Below are 13,029 nucleotides of genomic sequence, written 5' to 3' on the forward strand. Positions count from 1 at the left end.
AAATATATTATTTAATCTATAGTTTGTTTGTTTGTTTTATAATTTACAAATCCTACACCAGGTTGACTAACATAAATTATGTAACTAATTTTCTTCACCTTTCTACCTCAAAACGCACGCGTTCGTCACGTGTTCATCAACAGTGTAAATAATTCAATAAACTTTGGTTACAACTTTTGTGTTTTACAGATATGCTCCTACTTAACATTACTTCTTAAACGAACACCAGAGTGTCTCCCTATAAAACAACTGAACAATATATGATGGCTTTTTCAGTACGAGTGTCAATAGTGCAAGATAAAAATGGTCGCACTGACAGAAAATATACTTTATTCGAGTTTGTTTTTTTGTGTGTTTTTTTCCTCTTCGATACCATAATTCGAGAATATCCATAACACACATACTTATCAATATGTGTAGACAGAATCAGAAAGTGAGTAACAACAAGACAGCTTCTGTCCATGGTTTTCCCATCTTCACCAAACTTCTTTACTGGCCAGATTAAAAGACAGTGTAATTTCTGGTACAAATACACTATTGTTTTCCAGTTTTATTCCTCCAATTGGCGTCATAAAAAAGCTGAGGGGGGTTATCTAGCGACTCGAAAGAATCACAAGTGCGGTGATTATATATTTTGTTTTAACAACGAACTGGGTATTCACATCCAAAAACACAAATTTGGTTAATTAGAGGCCTAAAGCTCGAGAACATCACTTGCTGACGTCAACTTTCCTAAAATAAAGCCATTTAATTAATTTTTTTTTTAAACTGGGTGATCACAATTTGTTTCATACACAGCTAGCGATGCAGGGTTGCTCAAATTTCAGTCGTGGTGAATGTAGCATTCGACGGGGAAATTGTGTTTTATATAAATATAAAATTTACCCCCCAAGAAACAAACCTATGTAGTCCACACATCTGCGGAGAGACGCTGTCGTTTAACTGACGCCATTTCAATGTGTGCCTGTAATTTCTCTATAAACATTTAAAAATTAAAGTTACATTAAAGGCCTCATGTGCATTTTTTTGCCATTAACGTTCATACAGATCAAAAGTATGGTGCGCTTCTCGGTGAAAGGTAACACGACTTGTTCAGATACATATTAAATGATTCTAGCCACACAAATTCCTACATGCATTGATACATTATCTCGTTATATTATTTGTCGATATTTCGCGGAGGCCCGGCATGGCCTAGCGCGTTAAGGCGTGCGCTTCATAATCTGAGGGTCGCTGGTTCGCGCCCGAATCGCGCCAAACATGCTCGCCCTCCCAGCCGTGGGGGCGTTATAATGTTACGGTCAATTCCACTATTCGTTGGTAAAAGAGTAGCCCAAGAGTTGGCGGTGGGTGGTGATGACTAGCTGCCTTCCCTCTAGTCATACACTGCTAAATTAGGGACGGCTAGCGCAGATAGGCCTCAAGTTGCTTTGTGCGAAAATTCCAAAAAAAAAAAACCAAACGATATTTCGCTAACTAACCAACTTTAGTCTCGAAGTTAGAACGTTGTTTCACCTCCCTAACAACTCTCTACTATGATGGCACATTACTGATACTTATTTAGATTCATATTTTCGCTATAATTATCTCAGAGACATCTACATAGTACTTAACAAATTGAAATATTATTTACATTCACGCAAGTTCTCGAAGTTAAATTTCATAACACGTTCGTTCCTTCTTCTATAAAAGCAAGTTAAATTTCATGGTAACGCACTAGTTCCTTGTCTTACAAAAACAAGTGAAATTTCATGGTAACACGTTCGTTTATTCTGCTATAAAAACAACTTATATTTTATGGTAACATATTCGTTCCATCTGCTACAAAAAAGCTTTGTTTGTTTCTGTCATGCATTGTTGGAAAAACAACTGGATGATGAATTAGAAATTCCTAGTTTTACACCTATCAGTGAGATCACTTTATCCGTTACTGACTCACTAACCCTAGTTTTAAAACATGTGCCGCGTAACTACAAATAGTAAATAAATTACGACCTCAAATGCAAAAAGATGTACAGTTACAGAAATTACTTCTTTGTAATTAACAAAATTAATATAATACATACAAGGAGATTGAGTTATTTGTTTTACTGTTTATGCGAAATACAGTGCGAATTTTTTAATGTGTTTATTAAATAACTTCACATAACTGTTCACGATGGCAGAATTGTAAAAGAAAGTCCATATAACATTTTTATTCACAAAAAGAGTAAATTCGGTGTTAGTTAATGGAAACATTATTAAATATATACGTTTAAAAGAACCAAAGTTATAACGTGTTTAGTTCCCTGACAACTCTCTTACGGATTTACGACGCTAAAATCAGAAGTTCAATTCCCCTCGGTGGACTCAGTAGATAGCCCGATGTGGCTTTGCTGTAAAAAACACACTCAAAACAAATCTCTAGTATGATAACATTTTTCGGATTTAATTTTCAAAAATGGTACGACTGTTTATTTTTCATATCATTTTATGAAAGAATTGTTATGATTATCCTGTCTTTCAACAACAAAATTCACACGAAACTTTTAACACAAGATAACAGACTAGTTTATTGAAAACCACATCAAAAAGCCAACGTTTTTGTAATATAAACAAAATGGTAAAGACGTTTAACAGTGGACGTAAGAAGAAGCGTACACGATCACGTGTAACACATTTTGTTTTACGACACAAATATAGTAAAGAACAAAATACAGTTTATATTAACTGGAGATCTACACATGAAAAACAAATTAAACTAACGAATACGATTCACTCATTGTATACGTGCAACAATTTTTTCAAACCTAAGATCTTGTTAACAATTAAAAGTAATATATCGATTGAAAATTAATCGACAAAAATAGTTTTAAGAGTCTTATTTACCTTTAATGAATAAAATACACAAATGTGACGATTTCTATTCATGTACGAGTAACCATTCAAATTCACCTATGGCAAAAACTAAGTACAAACAAGCCATTATGGTTTGTCCTACCGTAAATTGTTAAAATCCAAAATTTCTTCTGTACGAAATCTTATTCATAGATGGCAGCACTAAACATAGAATGATACTCTTGTTATTATTATTTTATCATTCGTTTCTTGCACTTTCCCATATTATAACTGAAGCAAAAGCATAAACATTATTATTCAAAATCTGTTTAGTCTGACGTTTTCCAGATAACTGTGAAGATATACTCTTTGATCCATGGAATATAATAAAAAAAAACAACAATCCACTATCTATACAGTTGAACAACTTCTTAAGACAATTGAAACATGGTGTCTTGATATAACTTCTTTACACATTGTTAAGACAAGGTGTTTGAGGTTACTGTCGTATTTCCCGCGGTATTTTAAAAGAACACTTCATCATATCTCGATAAAATTCGCAAGAATATAACATTTACCAGTATTTGATTTGAATCCTACAAGCTTTGTCAGTGTCTACCTAGAATCTCGAAACTATTTCGAAATGAAATAACATTTGTAAACAACACAGTATTACGTATCTTTAAGCGGCATTCTTTAATTATAAATAAGCGATACATCACCATTTTGCGGAATGAATAATTGCCTTGGACCAAACAAAGTAACTAAAATTCAGAATTATCTCTTATTTTGTAACACTGCTTCATTTCGATCTCTTTAGAGGAATTTTATAACACTAACCCACGTGTTGTTAATACTGAATGACGTAACACTGGGCTGCAGAACTCTTAGCCGTTAGACGTAAGTAGTTGTTTGGTTGACCAAACGACACTTTTACCCTTCGCTTTAACATAGTATCAAAACGAAATTCTTGTGAACTAGTTCAGTGCTATTCTCAACTCTTTTAGAATCATGTACTAATTAAAATTAACTCATTTAATTATTTAATTACTTCAAAATTTTGAAATTCATACATATCAAATGTTCTAACGTACATAACATCTTTTGTCGACTAGCATTCTCATAAAACGTCTTCAACCGTTTCGTCCAGTGAAGAAAACCATAGTCGTTAAACTTAGAAACGGCTTTAACATCATGACCATTGAAACCAAAGTCGTGACATTAATTTGTTAACTTGTTACACAAACCTAGTATTCTTATATTACTCTGTTTTGTCATCATGAACTATATTTTTACAACAGTGAGAAATTTTCGAACTACTTCAGTTTTTTAAGGTGCACGTGACTGTAATCATACGGTTGCACACAAACAATTGTTTTTTTTTTCAGAGCTTCACTCACACATCGAAAACAGAAATTCAATGACCATAAGTTTCTCATATCGTCACTAACATAGTTTTACGTATTACATATGTGATATAAATAAATACACATATATATATGTGTTATTTTTACATGCTAAACAAGCACTATAAACATAACAATACTGTAATGTGAAAACATCATACAATTAAATATTCGAATGTTAATTATTAAGGCATCTCGTTTTTCAACACTTTTAAATATATTATTTAATCTATAGTTTGTTTGTTTGTTTTTTAATTTACAAATCCTACACCAGGTTGACTAACATAAATTATGTAACTAATTTTCTTCACCTTTCTACCTCAAAACGCACGCGTTCGTCACGTGTTCATCAACAGTGTAAATAATTCAATAAACTTTGGTTACAACTTTTTGTGTTTTACAGATATGCTCCTACTTAACATTACTTCTTAATCGAACACCAGAGTGTCTCCCTATAAAACAACTGAACAATATATGATGGCTTTTTCAGTACGAGTGTCAATAGTGCAAGATAAAAATGGTCGCACTGACAGAAAATATACTTTATTCGAGTTTGTTTTTTTGTGTGTTTTTTTCCTCTTCGATACCATAATTCGAGAATATCCATAACACACATACTTATCAATATGTGTAGACAGAATCAGAAAGTGAGTAACAACAAGACAGCTTCTGTCCATGGTTTTCCCATCTTCACCAAACTTCTTTACTGGCCAGATTAAAAGACAGTGTAATTTCTGGTACAAATACACTATTGTTTTCCAGTTTTATTCCTCCAATTGGCGTCATAAAAAAGCTGAGGGGGGTTATCTAGCGACTCGAAAGAATCACAAGTGCGGTGATTATATATTTTGTTTTAACAACGAACTGGGTATTCACATCCAAAAACACAAATTTGGTTAATTAGAGGCCTAAAGCTCGAGAACATCACTTGCTGACGTCAACTTTCCTAAAATAAAGCCATTTAATTAATTTTTTTTTTAAACTGGGTGATCACAATTTGTTTCATACACAGCTAGCGATGCAGGGTTGCTCAAATTTCAGTCGTGGTGAATGTAGCATTCGACGGGGAAATTGTGTTTTATATAAATATAAAATTTACCCCCCAAGAAACAAACCTATGTAGTCCACACATCTGCGGAGAGACGCTGTCGTTTAACTGACGCCATTTCAAACTGTCCACACCCAGGAGGTGACGAACGTGAGGCATTACTTAGTGGGTCACCTGACAAAAACTGATCGGATATTGAAGAGGGTCTCAAAAGTGTAATATCGTGCGGAGGAGATACAGGCTCACTTTTAATCTTTACTTGATGTGGCGAGTTAGATGTTGGAGGGGGGGTACTGCTGAGTGATAAGTGGTGTGATCCGTTGACCATTGCATGAGAACTGAAATGAAGAAGTCATGGATGCCTGAACGTTCAAACTAAACATTTCTTACAAGAACAACACAGAATTTTTTTTCTGTTCTTTACTGTGAAAGATCTTTTTTTTAAATTAAAACAATATGGATCCAAACCAACTATCATTTTTTATACCTTAATACAATGAATAAATCGAAAGTTGAAAGAATTCTGTCTAACATTCATATAAATACGGTGTTAGAAGAAATATATTTTAGACAAAATAAATTTATGTCTATAATGGTCAATAGATGGCGCTAAATAAACGAAAGACTGCTTTTTAATGGTGTCTGATATTACAGTTGAGTTACAATTAGATAAGAGAAATTATACACTTCTTTGTGTGTATATGTAGCGGCGATTCAATATGATATATTTCAAAGTAAATACATGTAAATATTAAAACATACCTTATCATACAATCCCGGAACTCAAGTAAAATTACAAAAAATGCACTGTGACTAGAGTTGATTATTTACGAGTTATTTTTGGAAATAGATAGCTCGTATCAACTACAGGTGGTAGTTTACTTACCTCCTGGTGACAGTTACCGGAGCCAACAGTCTTTGATCACCTGGCGACCAGCTGGTGAGCGGACTTGATGAATGGTAGCCCATGAGATTCATCTCGGTACTGAGCTGGAAATCATCTGTACCAGTAGAAGACTTATGAATTATCTCAATACTGCTAATGACAAATGTTTTGATAAGAGAACTTTCACTAACCATTAGCAACAATTGTTGTTCAAATATAATCCACGCTCAATGTACTTGAAGACAATATTAAACGTCGACTTATTGATATGTGAACAATAAAAATCAAGACACTAACCTTTCTTAAAAATGTTCATGTTCGGAAAAATATTCTACCATGAATTCAGTATGTACAGTTTCAACAAGGAGACACTAATAATATATACAGTTTCAACACGGGGACACTAACAGTATATACAGTTTCAACACGGGGACACTAACAGTATATACAGTTTCAACACGGGGACACTAACAGTATATACAGTTTCAACAAAGGGACTTTAACAATATATGTAGTTTCAGCAAAGTGAACATCAACTTAAGTGTATATATAGTTTCAGCAAAGATATATTAACAAAAACTTAATATATAGAGATTGCATTCATGCATCAGGTTGAAATATTTATAAAAACAGCATATAAGTTACTATTTATCTATCTTAATGATCGTATGCATAATACTGACGAAATAGAGCACAAAGTAACAGACAGTCTGTGTTATATTAATTTACTATTATATAAAACGTTTGTTTACTTTTAAATACTAGATATGCATCATAACTCGTGAAATGTTAATGTTCCGTTGTGACATCACTGGCAATGTCTAACTTTGTCATGGTGGCATTAGTCGAGCTATATCCCAGCTAAAATTTGAACTATGTCTCCATAATGTAAAGAGAACTGTACTTATAAATTACAGTATACGGATAGTAATGCGACTAAACACGTGAAATAAGTTCACGTAAAATGCAGTATGCAAAATATGGAGGGTAAAACCATCTACAGACAACCCACCACAACCACACACTTACCATTAGAGTTCATTTAATATTCTATTTCTTCCTATGCCTATGATTTAATACCATCACCAAAACAACCTGCGACCTACAGCCACGCACGCACACATATGTTCATTTATATTTTATTACTTCCTATACTTACTGTTTAACAATATTACCAAACAACCCTGACCCACAGCCACACACGAAACACACTCACATTTACGATTATAACCACAGTAATATTTCATTGTTTTCCATTTTTACCATTTAACATTGTCACCAAACAACACACACGCACAATTATATCCACAGTAATATTTCATTGTTTTCCCATTCTTGTCATTTAACACTATCACCAAACAATTCCGACCCACAGCCACACAAAACACACATTTACGATTATAACCACACTAATATACTGCGGCTTCCTACACCTACTGATTCACAGCATCACCAAACAAACCACCTCCTGCCCACAAAACACACTCACATTTACGATTATAACCACACTAATATACTGCGGCTTCCTACACCTACTGACTCACAACATCACCAAACAAACCACCTCCTGCCCACAACCACAGTGAAATAATCTGAAATCCTAGAACCAAAAGCGATCAGTTTCCAAAACTTGTTTATAAATAATGACACTTAATAAATATTTCGATTCACATCTTTATAATTTAACCTTTTAAAATCTAACAGTTAATCTTTACAGAAACTTATCGTTCGTAGGAGAGGTAACAAAGTTATCTTTCAATCTTGAATTAACTTTGAAGTTTTAAACTGTGGATAACACATATTCCCTGTTTGTTAGCATTAAAACTGAGGTCCATTTGGGGCGTGACAGACATTAATTTAAAACAAGTGAGCTTCTTATTGGCTACATATGGATAAAATATTGAGAAAAAAAAAAAAAAAGCTACTAGTTACCTGGTTGAAAAGAAGGTGAAACCCCATTGGACGGATAACTGCTAATTCCACGCATATGTGATGATGACATTGGTAAAGTAGCTACCATTGGATGGTTCATATGCGGAGACTGGAATACGAAGATTGCCATTATTATAATTTGTAATATATATAAACACACAAAAATATATGTATAAATTAGAAAGATGTGTATTTCAAACTTCAGATGTATAGGTGTCATAAGCACTTTTTTTTCTCCAGTGTGCATGGGGATGAATACAGTTGACTTATTGTGGGACTAGTTATTACACATTGAAACAAATGTCACCAGAAATGTAGAATTCTATTTTTTTTATTAGTCCTAGAGAAAACAACGCCACACTGCTATATTAAGCACAGCACTTGAAAAGGAAAGTTTATTAATAATTAAAACTATTCAGAAGGAAGCAATGAATAAAAGACTTATTTTATCCGAGTTGGATGGGAGAAAGTAAAGGACAAAATGGTAGAATATAAAACATTCAAAACAGCAGCTTGTTTGTGAATGTTTGGTTTCAGCTCCTGGATGAACGAGGGTGCAGAAGATAAATTATAAGGAATGACCCCATCTTGTTCCTGAAGAAACGTGGGTGCAGTGTGAATTGTAAGGAGTAATTCCATCTTGTTCCTGGATAAACGTGGGTGCAGTGTGAATTGTAAGGAGTAATCCCATCTTGTTCCTGGAGAAACGTGGGTGCAGTGTGAATTGTAAGGAGTAATCCCATTTTGTTCCTGGAGAAACGTGGGTGCAGTGTGAATTGTAAGGAGTAATCCCATTTTGTTCCTGGAGAAACGTGGGTGCAGTGTGAATTGTAAGGAGTAATCCCATCTTGTTCCTGGAGAAACGTGGGTGCAGTGTGAATTGTAAGGAGTAATCCCATCTTGTTCCTGGAGAAACGTGGGTGCAGTGTGAATTGTAAGGAGTAATCCCATCTTGTTCCTGAAGAAACGTGGGTGCAGTGTGAATTGTAAGGAGTAATCCCATCTTGTTCCTGAAGAAACGTGGGTGCAGTGTGAATTGTAAGGAGTAATCCCATTTTGTTCTTGGAGAAACGTAGGCGTAGAAGATGAACTCTAAGAAATAGTTCTGCTTTGAGTGCATTAAGAGAAATCCACCTAATATGTGACCCCTCTGTTAGAACACCATGGACTGAAGTCCCAGTACGATTACATATGTTTATTTAATAATAATCACATTTATTCGTACTGGAAGTTTATTTCATAAGATCTTTTAATACCTACTCTAGTATCCACTTACATGACTTCCAAATTTCATTGTTTATTACCACCAATTATTTTGAATGCAACAAAATATGTCACCAGATGTCGCCGCAACGTTCCTTGTTAAAAACGTTTAGTTAAAATTGAAGATACGTACTAGAAACAATGGGAGTTGCAATGATTTCACATTTTGCTTTTATAAGCATCAACACAATTCTACGTGTGTAGAAAGGGTAACTATTTATAGTTTCATGTTTTTATTGAAGGAAACAATTTCAATGAAATCAATTTTAGAAATTAATTAACTACAATTAATTACTCGGGCATTTTCTAAAAATAAGTGTTTTTTTCTAAAAGCGTTGTAAAAGTGTATTACATTACATAAAACCACAACAGTACAGAGATATGAAAACATTACAAAATTACAAAACAAACGATTGATACAAAATATGTAGCATGTTCAACAACTAATTCTGACTGGAATGACAAGAACATTGGGCCCGGCATGGCCAAGCGTGTTAAGGCGTGCGACTCGTAATCTAAGGGTCGCGGGTTCACATCCCCCTCGCGCCAAACATGCTCGCCCTTTCAGCCGTGGGGGCGTTATAATGTTACAATCAATCTCACTATTCGTTGGTAAAAGAGTAGCCCAAGAGTTGGCGGTGGGTGGTGATGACTAGCTGCCTTCCCTCTTGTCTTACACTGCTAAAGTAGGGACGGCTAGCACAGATAGCCCTCGAGTAGCTTTGTGCGAAATTCAAAAAATAAACAAACTAGGACATTGAGTAAAATCTAAAATTCACTCAAAAATAAAAAGATTGGTGTGGCTGTTTCTAAACACGTTCTAAGATATGGTTTCATACTGATGAGACTACACAATTAAGGTTTATTAGATTTAGAAACCAGACAACCTAAAGGCTGATAATAAAATGTCGATTACCACAATTTTGCGTCACAGGAAGTTACATCGTGAATATTAACGATCTTTAATTAAGCATGCTAAGCTGTAGCGTATGGTAAATACTGACACAAAGTGTGTACAACACAATGTCTCTGCCATACGAGAACTATTTATGAAAGTAATTAATATTCCTATTGTCAAAATTGAAACAATACTCCTAATTACTTCTTTTTTTCTATTCTAGATAGCTTAAAGATTGCAACACAAGTGCACAGGATAATATTATATTCATCAGGTCAGAAATAACTGCCCCTCTGTGGCACAGCGGTATGTCTGTGGCTTCACACCGCTAAAAACCAATGAGCAGAACACACATAGCCCCTTGTGTAGCGTTGTGCTTGATTCTACACAAACAAACCGAAAGAACTAAACATGTACCCTATTTTATTCTGTGTGGAATTCGCTTACAGACGTTTTGGGGTTAATTTTTATTGCTCTTTTTAAGCACAAGGCTGCACAATGGGCCATTTTAGAGCTGCCCACTGCAGAGAATCAAACCCTGGATTTTGGCATAAGATGTCAAGGAATTGACCGCTGACTCACTGGAGTCAAAGTGTTTCATAAAACATCGTTTTTTCAACCCAAGTTGGGCTAAACAGTCTTTGCTTTCACTCATATTAAATTCATTTCCAAACGTTGCGGTAATATGTTAAACAACTAAGAAATCACGGTTCGGAGCTACAAAAATATTGCGAGACTTACAGCTAGCCGAGCTACAAAAATATTGCGAGACTTACAGCTAGCCGAGCTACAAAAATATTGCGACTTACAGCTAGCCGAGCTACAAAAATATCACAATGCTTACAGCTAGCCGAGCTACAAAAATATCACAAAACTTACAGCTAGCCTTTGACCGAGCTACAAATATAACATTGTTATTTCATCTTCAAAGGAACAGTAAGGTAATTCAACAATAACGCATGATTTATTTTTTTTAGCTATCTGTTCGTTTATTTGTTGTTCAGCAAAAGGCTACAGAATGGGCTATCTATGCTATGCCTATAGCAAATATCAAAACACAGTTCTCTGCGTTACTCTGTTGGGGTTTCTTAGCTATCAACATTGTAAAGTATTTTGATATAATTGCTCCTAAGAGATAATTAAGAAACACAATTAATGAAATAATATAATCAGCCCTAAGCACCAACATTTTGTGATTTTTACTACCATTATGTTGGAATGATGCAACTTTCACCCTTACATTGGTTTTGAAGGATTAACAATGACCATCCCTATATCTACTTCCTTTTTTATGTTTTTTTCTTTGCTTGTTTGCTTGTTTTTTAATGCAGTGTCTCAACTGAAATAGAGAGGTTCTATTTATAACCAAATTTTAAATACCAGGTTCCAACTGTAATGTTTATTATCTATCGTTGACTGGTAATTACTTCTAAATACCAGGTTCCAACTGTAATATTTATTATCTATCATTGGCTGGTAATTTCTTTTCACCCTGCACTTAAGCATTTTAAAGGAACATAACATTTCTGTAGAAAAGATAACTTCACTAAAATTATGATTTCTTTTAAAACTACAACTTATTGATAATACTTAGTAAATATTCTGTCTGAAACTACGCCACCTCAGTGAAATTGGCTGAACCATTGTTTTGGTTTTGAGTTATCATGTAACAAAAAAGAAAAACAAAATTCAAACGTTTTGCTATGATATTTGCAAACATTCTCAAAACTTGTGACTTAGGCATTGCATATATAAAATGAAACCCTGTGTAATTCAGTTCTGATGGCCTATTGAGGATATATTTTAAACATCATTTCGATGAACAATCCAAGCCATCCATACATACATAAACAGTTCTACCGCCTTCCTGACACCGTACATTAATGCAAGAATCAATTAAAAATCAATTGAAATGGATAACGTATATAAAATTAGAATATATGAAACCAGTTGCGTATATCTTCATGTTAGTTTCAATTTCTTTTAGAATACCCTTCCTTCTAACATATTAAATGTTAAGACCCAAACATAAATATACCAATTTTAAACAGTCTATTATAATAATACTTAGGTTTTGCCTGTCCTGAAAATGCACACGCACCTTAATGCGGATGTAGAAAAAAAAAAAACACAGGTGCAAATATACTTTAGCAAAAATTTTGTACAGCAACGTATTATTACTAAAATATTTATTATTTAAAAGATCTGCCATTATATTGTAGAATAACATTATAAGTTTATTTACTGATAGTATTAATTACGGTAAAGTTTAGCCCTAATTAAACTAAAGCAAAAAGTAACAGTGTTAATTTATCACCTAATCGTACTTAATAATGGCTTAACTAATATTAGGCTTAAGGCTAGTCAATGTTTCGGACTCTGTAATTGGAATTATTTCGTATTATTCTAGAAATTCTGTATTTAAAAAAGTACCCTTGAAGTAAAGTTACTAATTTGACTTCAAATATTTTGTGGGTCTTTGCTAATAATTATTTATTGCCTTACCATTGTGTTACTTGCTCTGTGGTTCACATGTGATAGTACTAATTGACCGTTCAAACGATTGTCATTTTGAGGAAGGTGTTGCCTACTAAGAGACCCTTGTTGCTTCGCGTTTAGGCCGCTAGGGGAGGTGTTTCCTAATGTCGCATTATTTTCACGGGAATTATGATGAAAATCTTGTGAGTTCAAGTGAGGAGCTTCCAGTATGTTTCCTGTAATAAAAATAGATATCTCTACAACTTTCATTATGAAGCTGGTCGTTAAAAATTCAAATATG

The 13,029-nt window shown here is 34.1% G+C and overlaps 1 protein-coding gene across 8 annotated transcripts in view; it reads right to left on the reverse strand.

The window, feature by feature from the left end:
• Positions 1 to 2,526: 2,526 nt before the first annotated feature.
• LOC143231959 (myocyte-specific enhancer factor 2C-like) overlaps positions 2,527 to 13,029 on the reverse strand; it is a 45,920-nt gene continuing 35,417 nt past the window's right edge. For all 8 annotated transcript variants that reach the window (XM_076466851.1, XM_076466852.1, XM_076466853.1 and 5 more), the window contains exons 6-9: positions 12,756 to 12,964; positions 8,090 to 8,198; positions 6,158 to 6,272; positions 2,527 to 5,609 (exon numbers count right to left, since the gene is read on the reverse strand). In XM_076466851.1, the coding sequence (XP_076322966.1) occupies positions 5,339 to 5,609; positions 6,158 to 6,272; positions 8,090 to 8,198; positions 12,756 to 12,964 (704 nt within the window). In that variant the 3' untranslated portion in view covers positions 2,527 to 5,338. The remainder of the gene's footprint in view (positions 5,610 to 6,157; positions 6,273 to 8,089; positions 8,199 to 12,755; positions 12,965 to 13,029) is intronic.

Source organism: Tachypleus tridentatus, chromosome 11 (assembly GCF_004210375.1).
Source record: "Tachypleus tridentatus isolate NWPU-2018 chromosome 11, ASM421037v1, whole genome shotgun sequence".
NCBI classification, from domain to species: domain Eukaryota; kingdom Metazoa; phylum Arthropoda; class Merostomata; order Xiphosura; family Limulidae; genus Tachypleus; species Tachypleus tridentatus.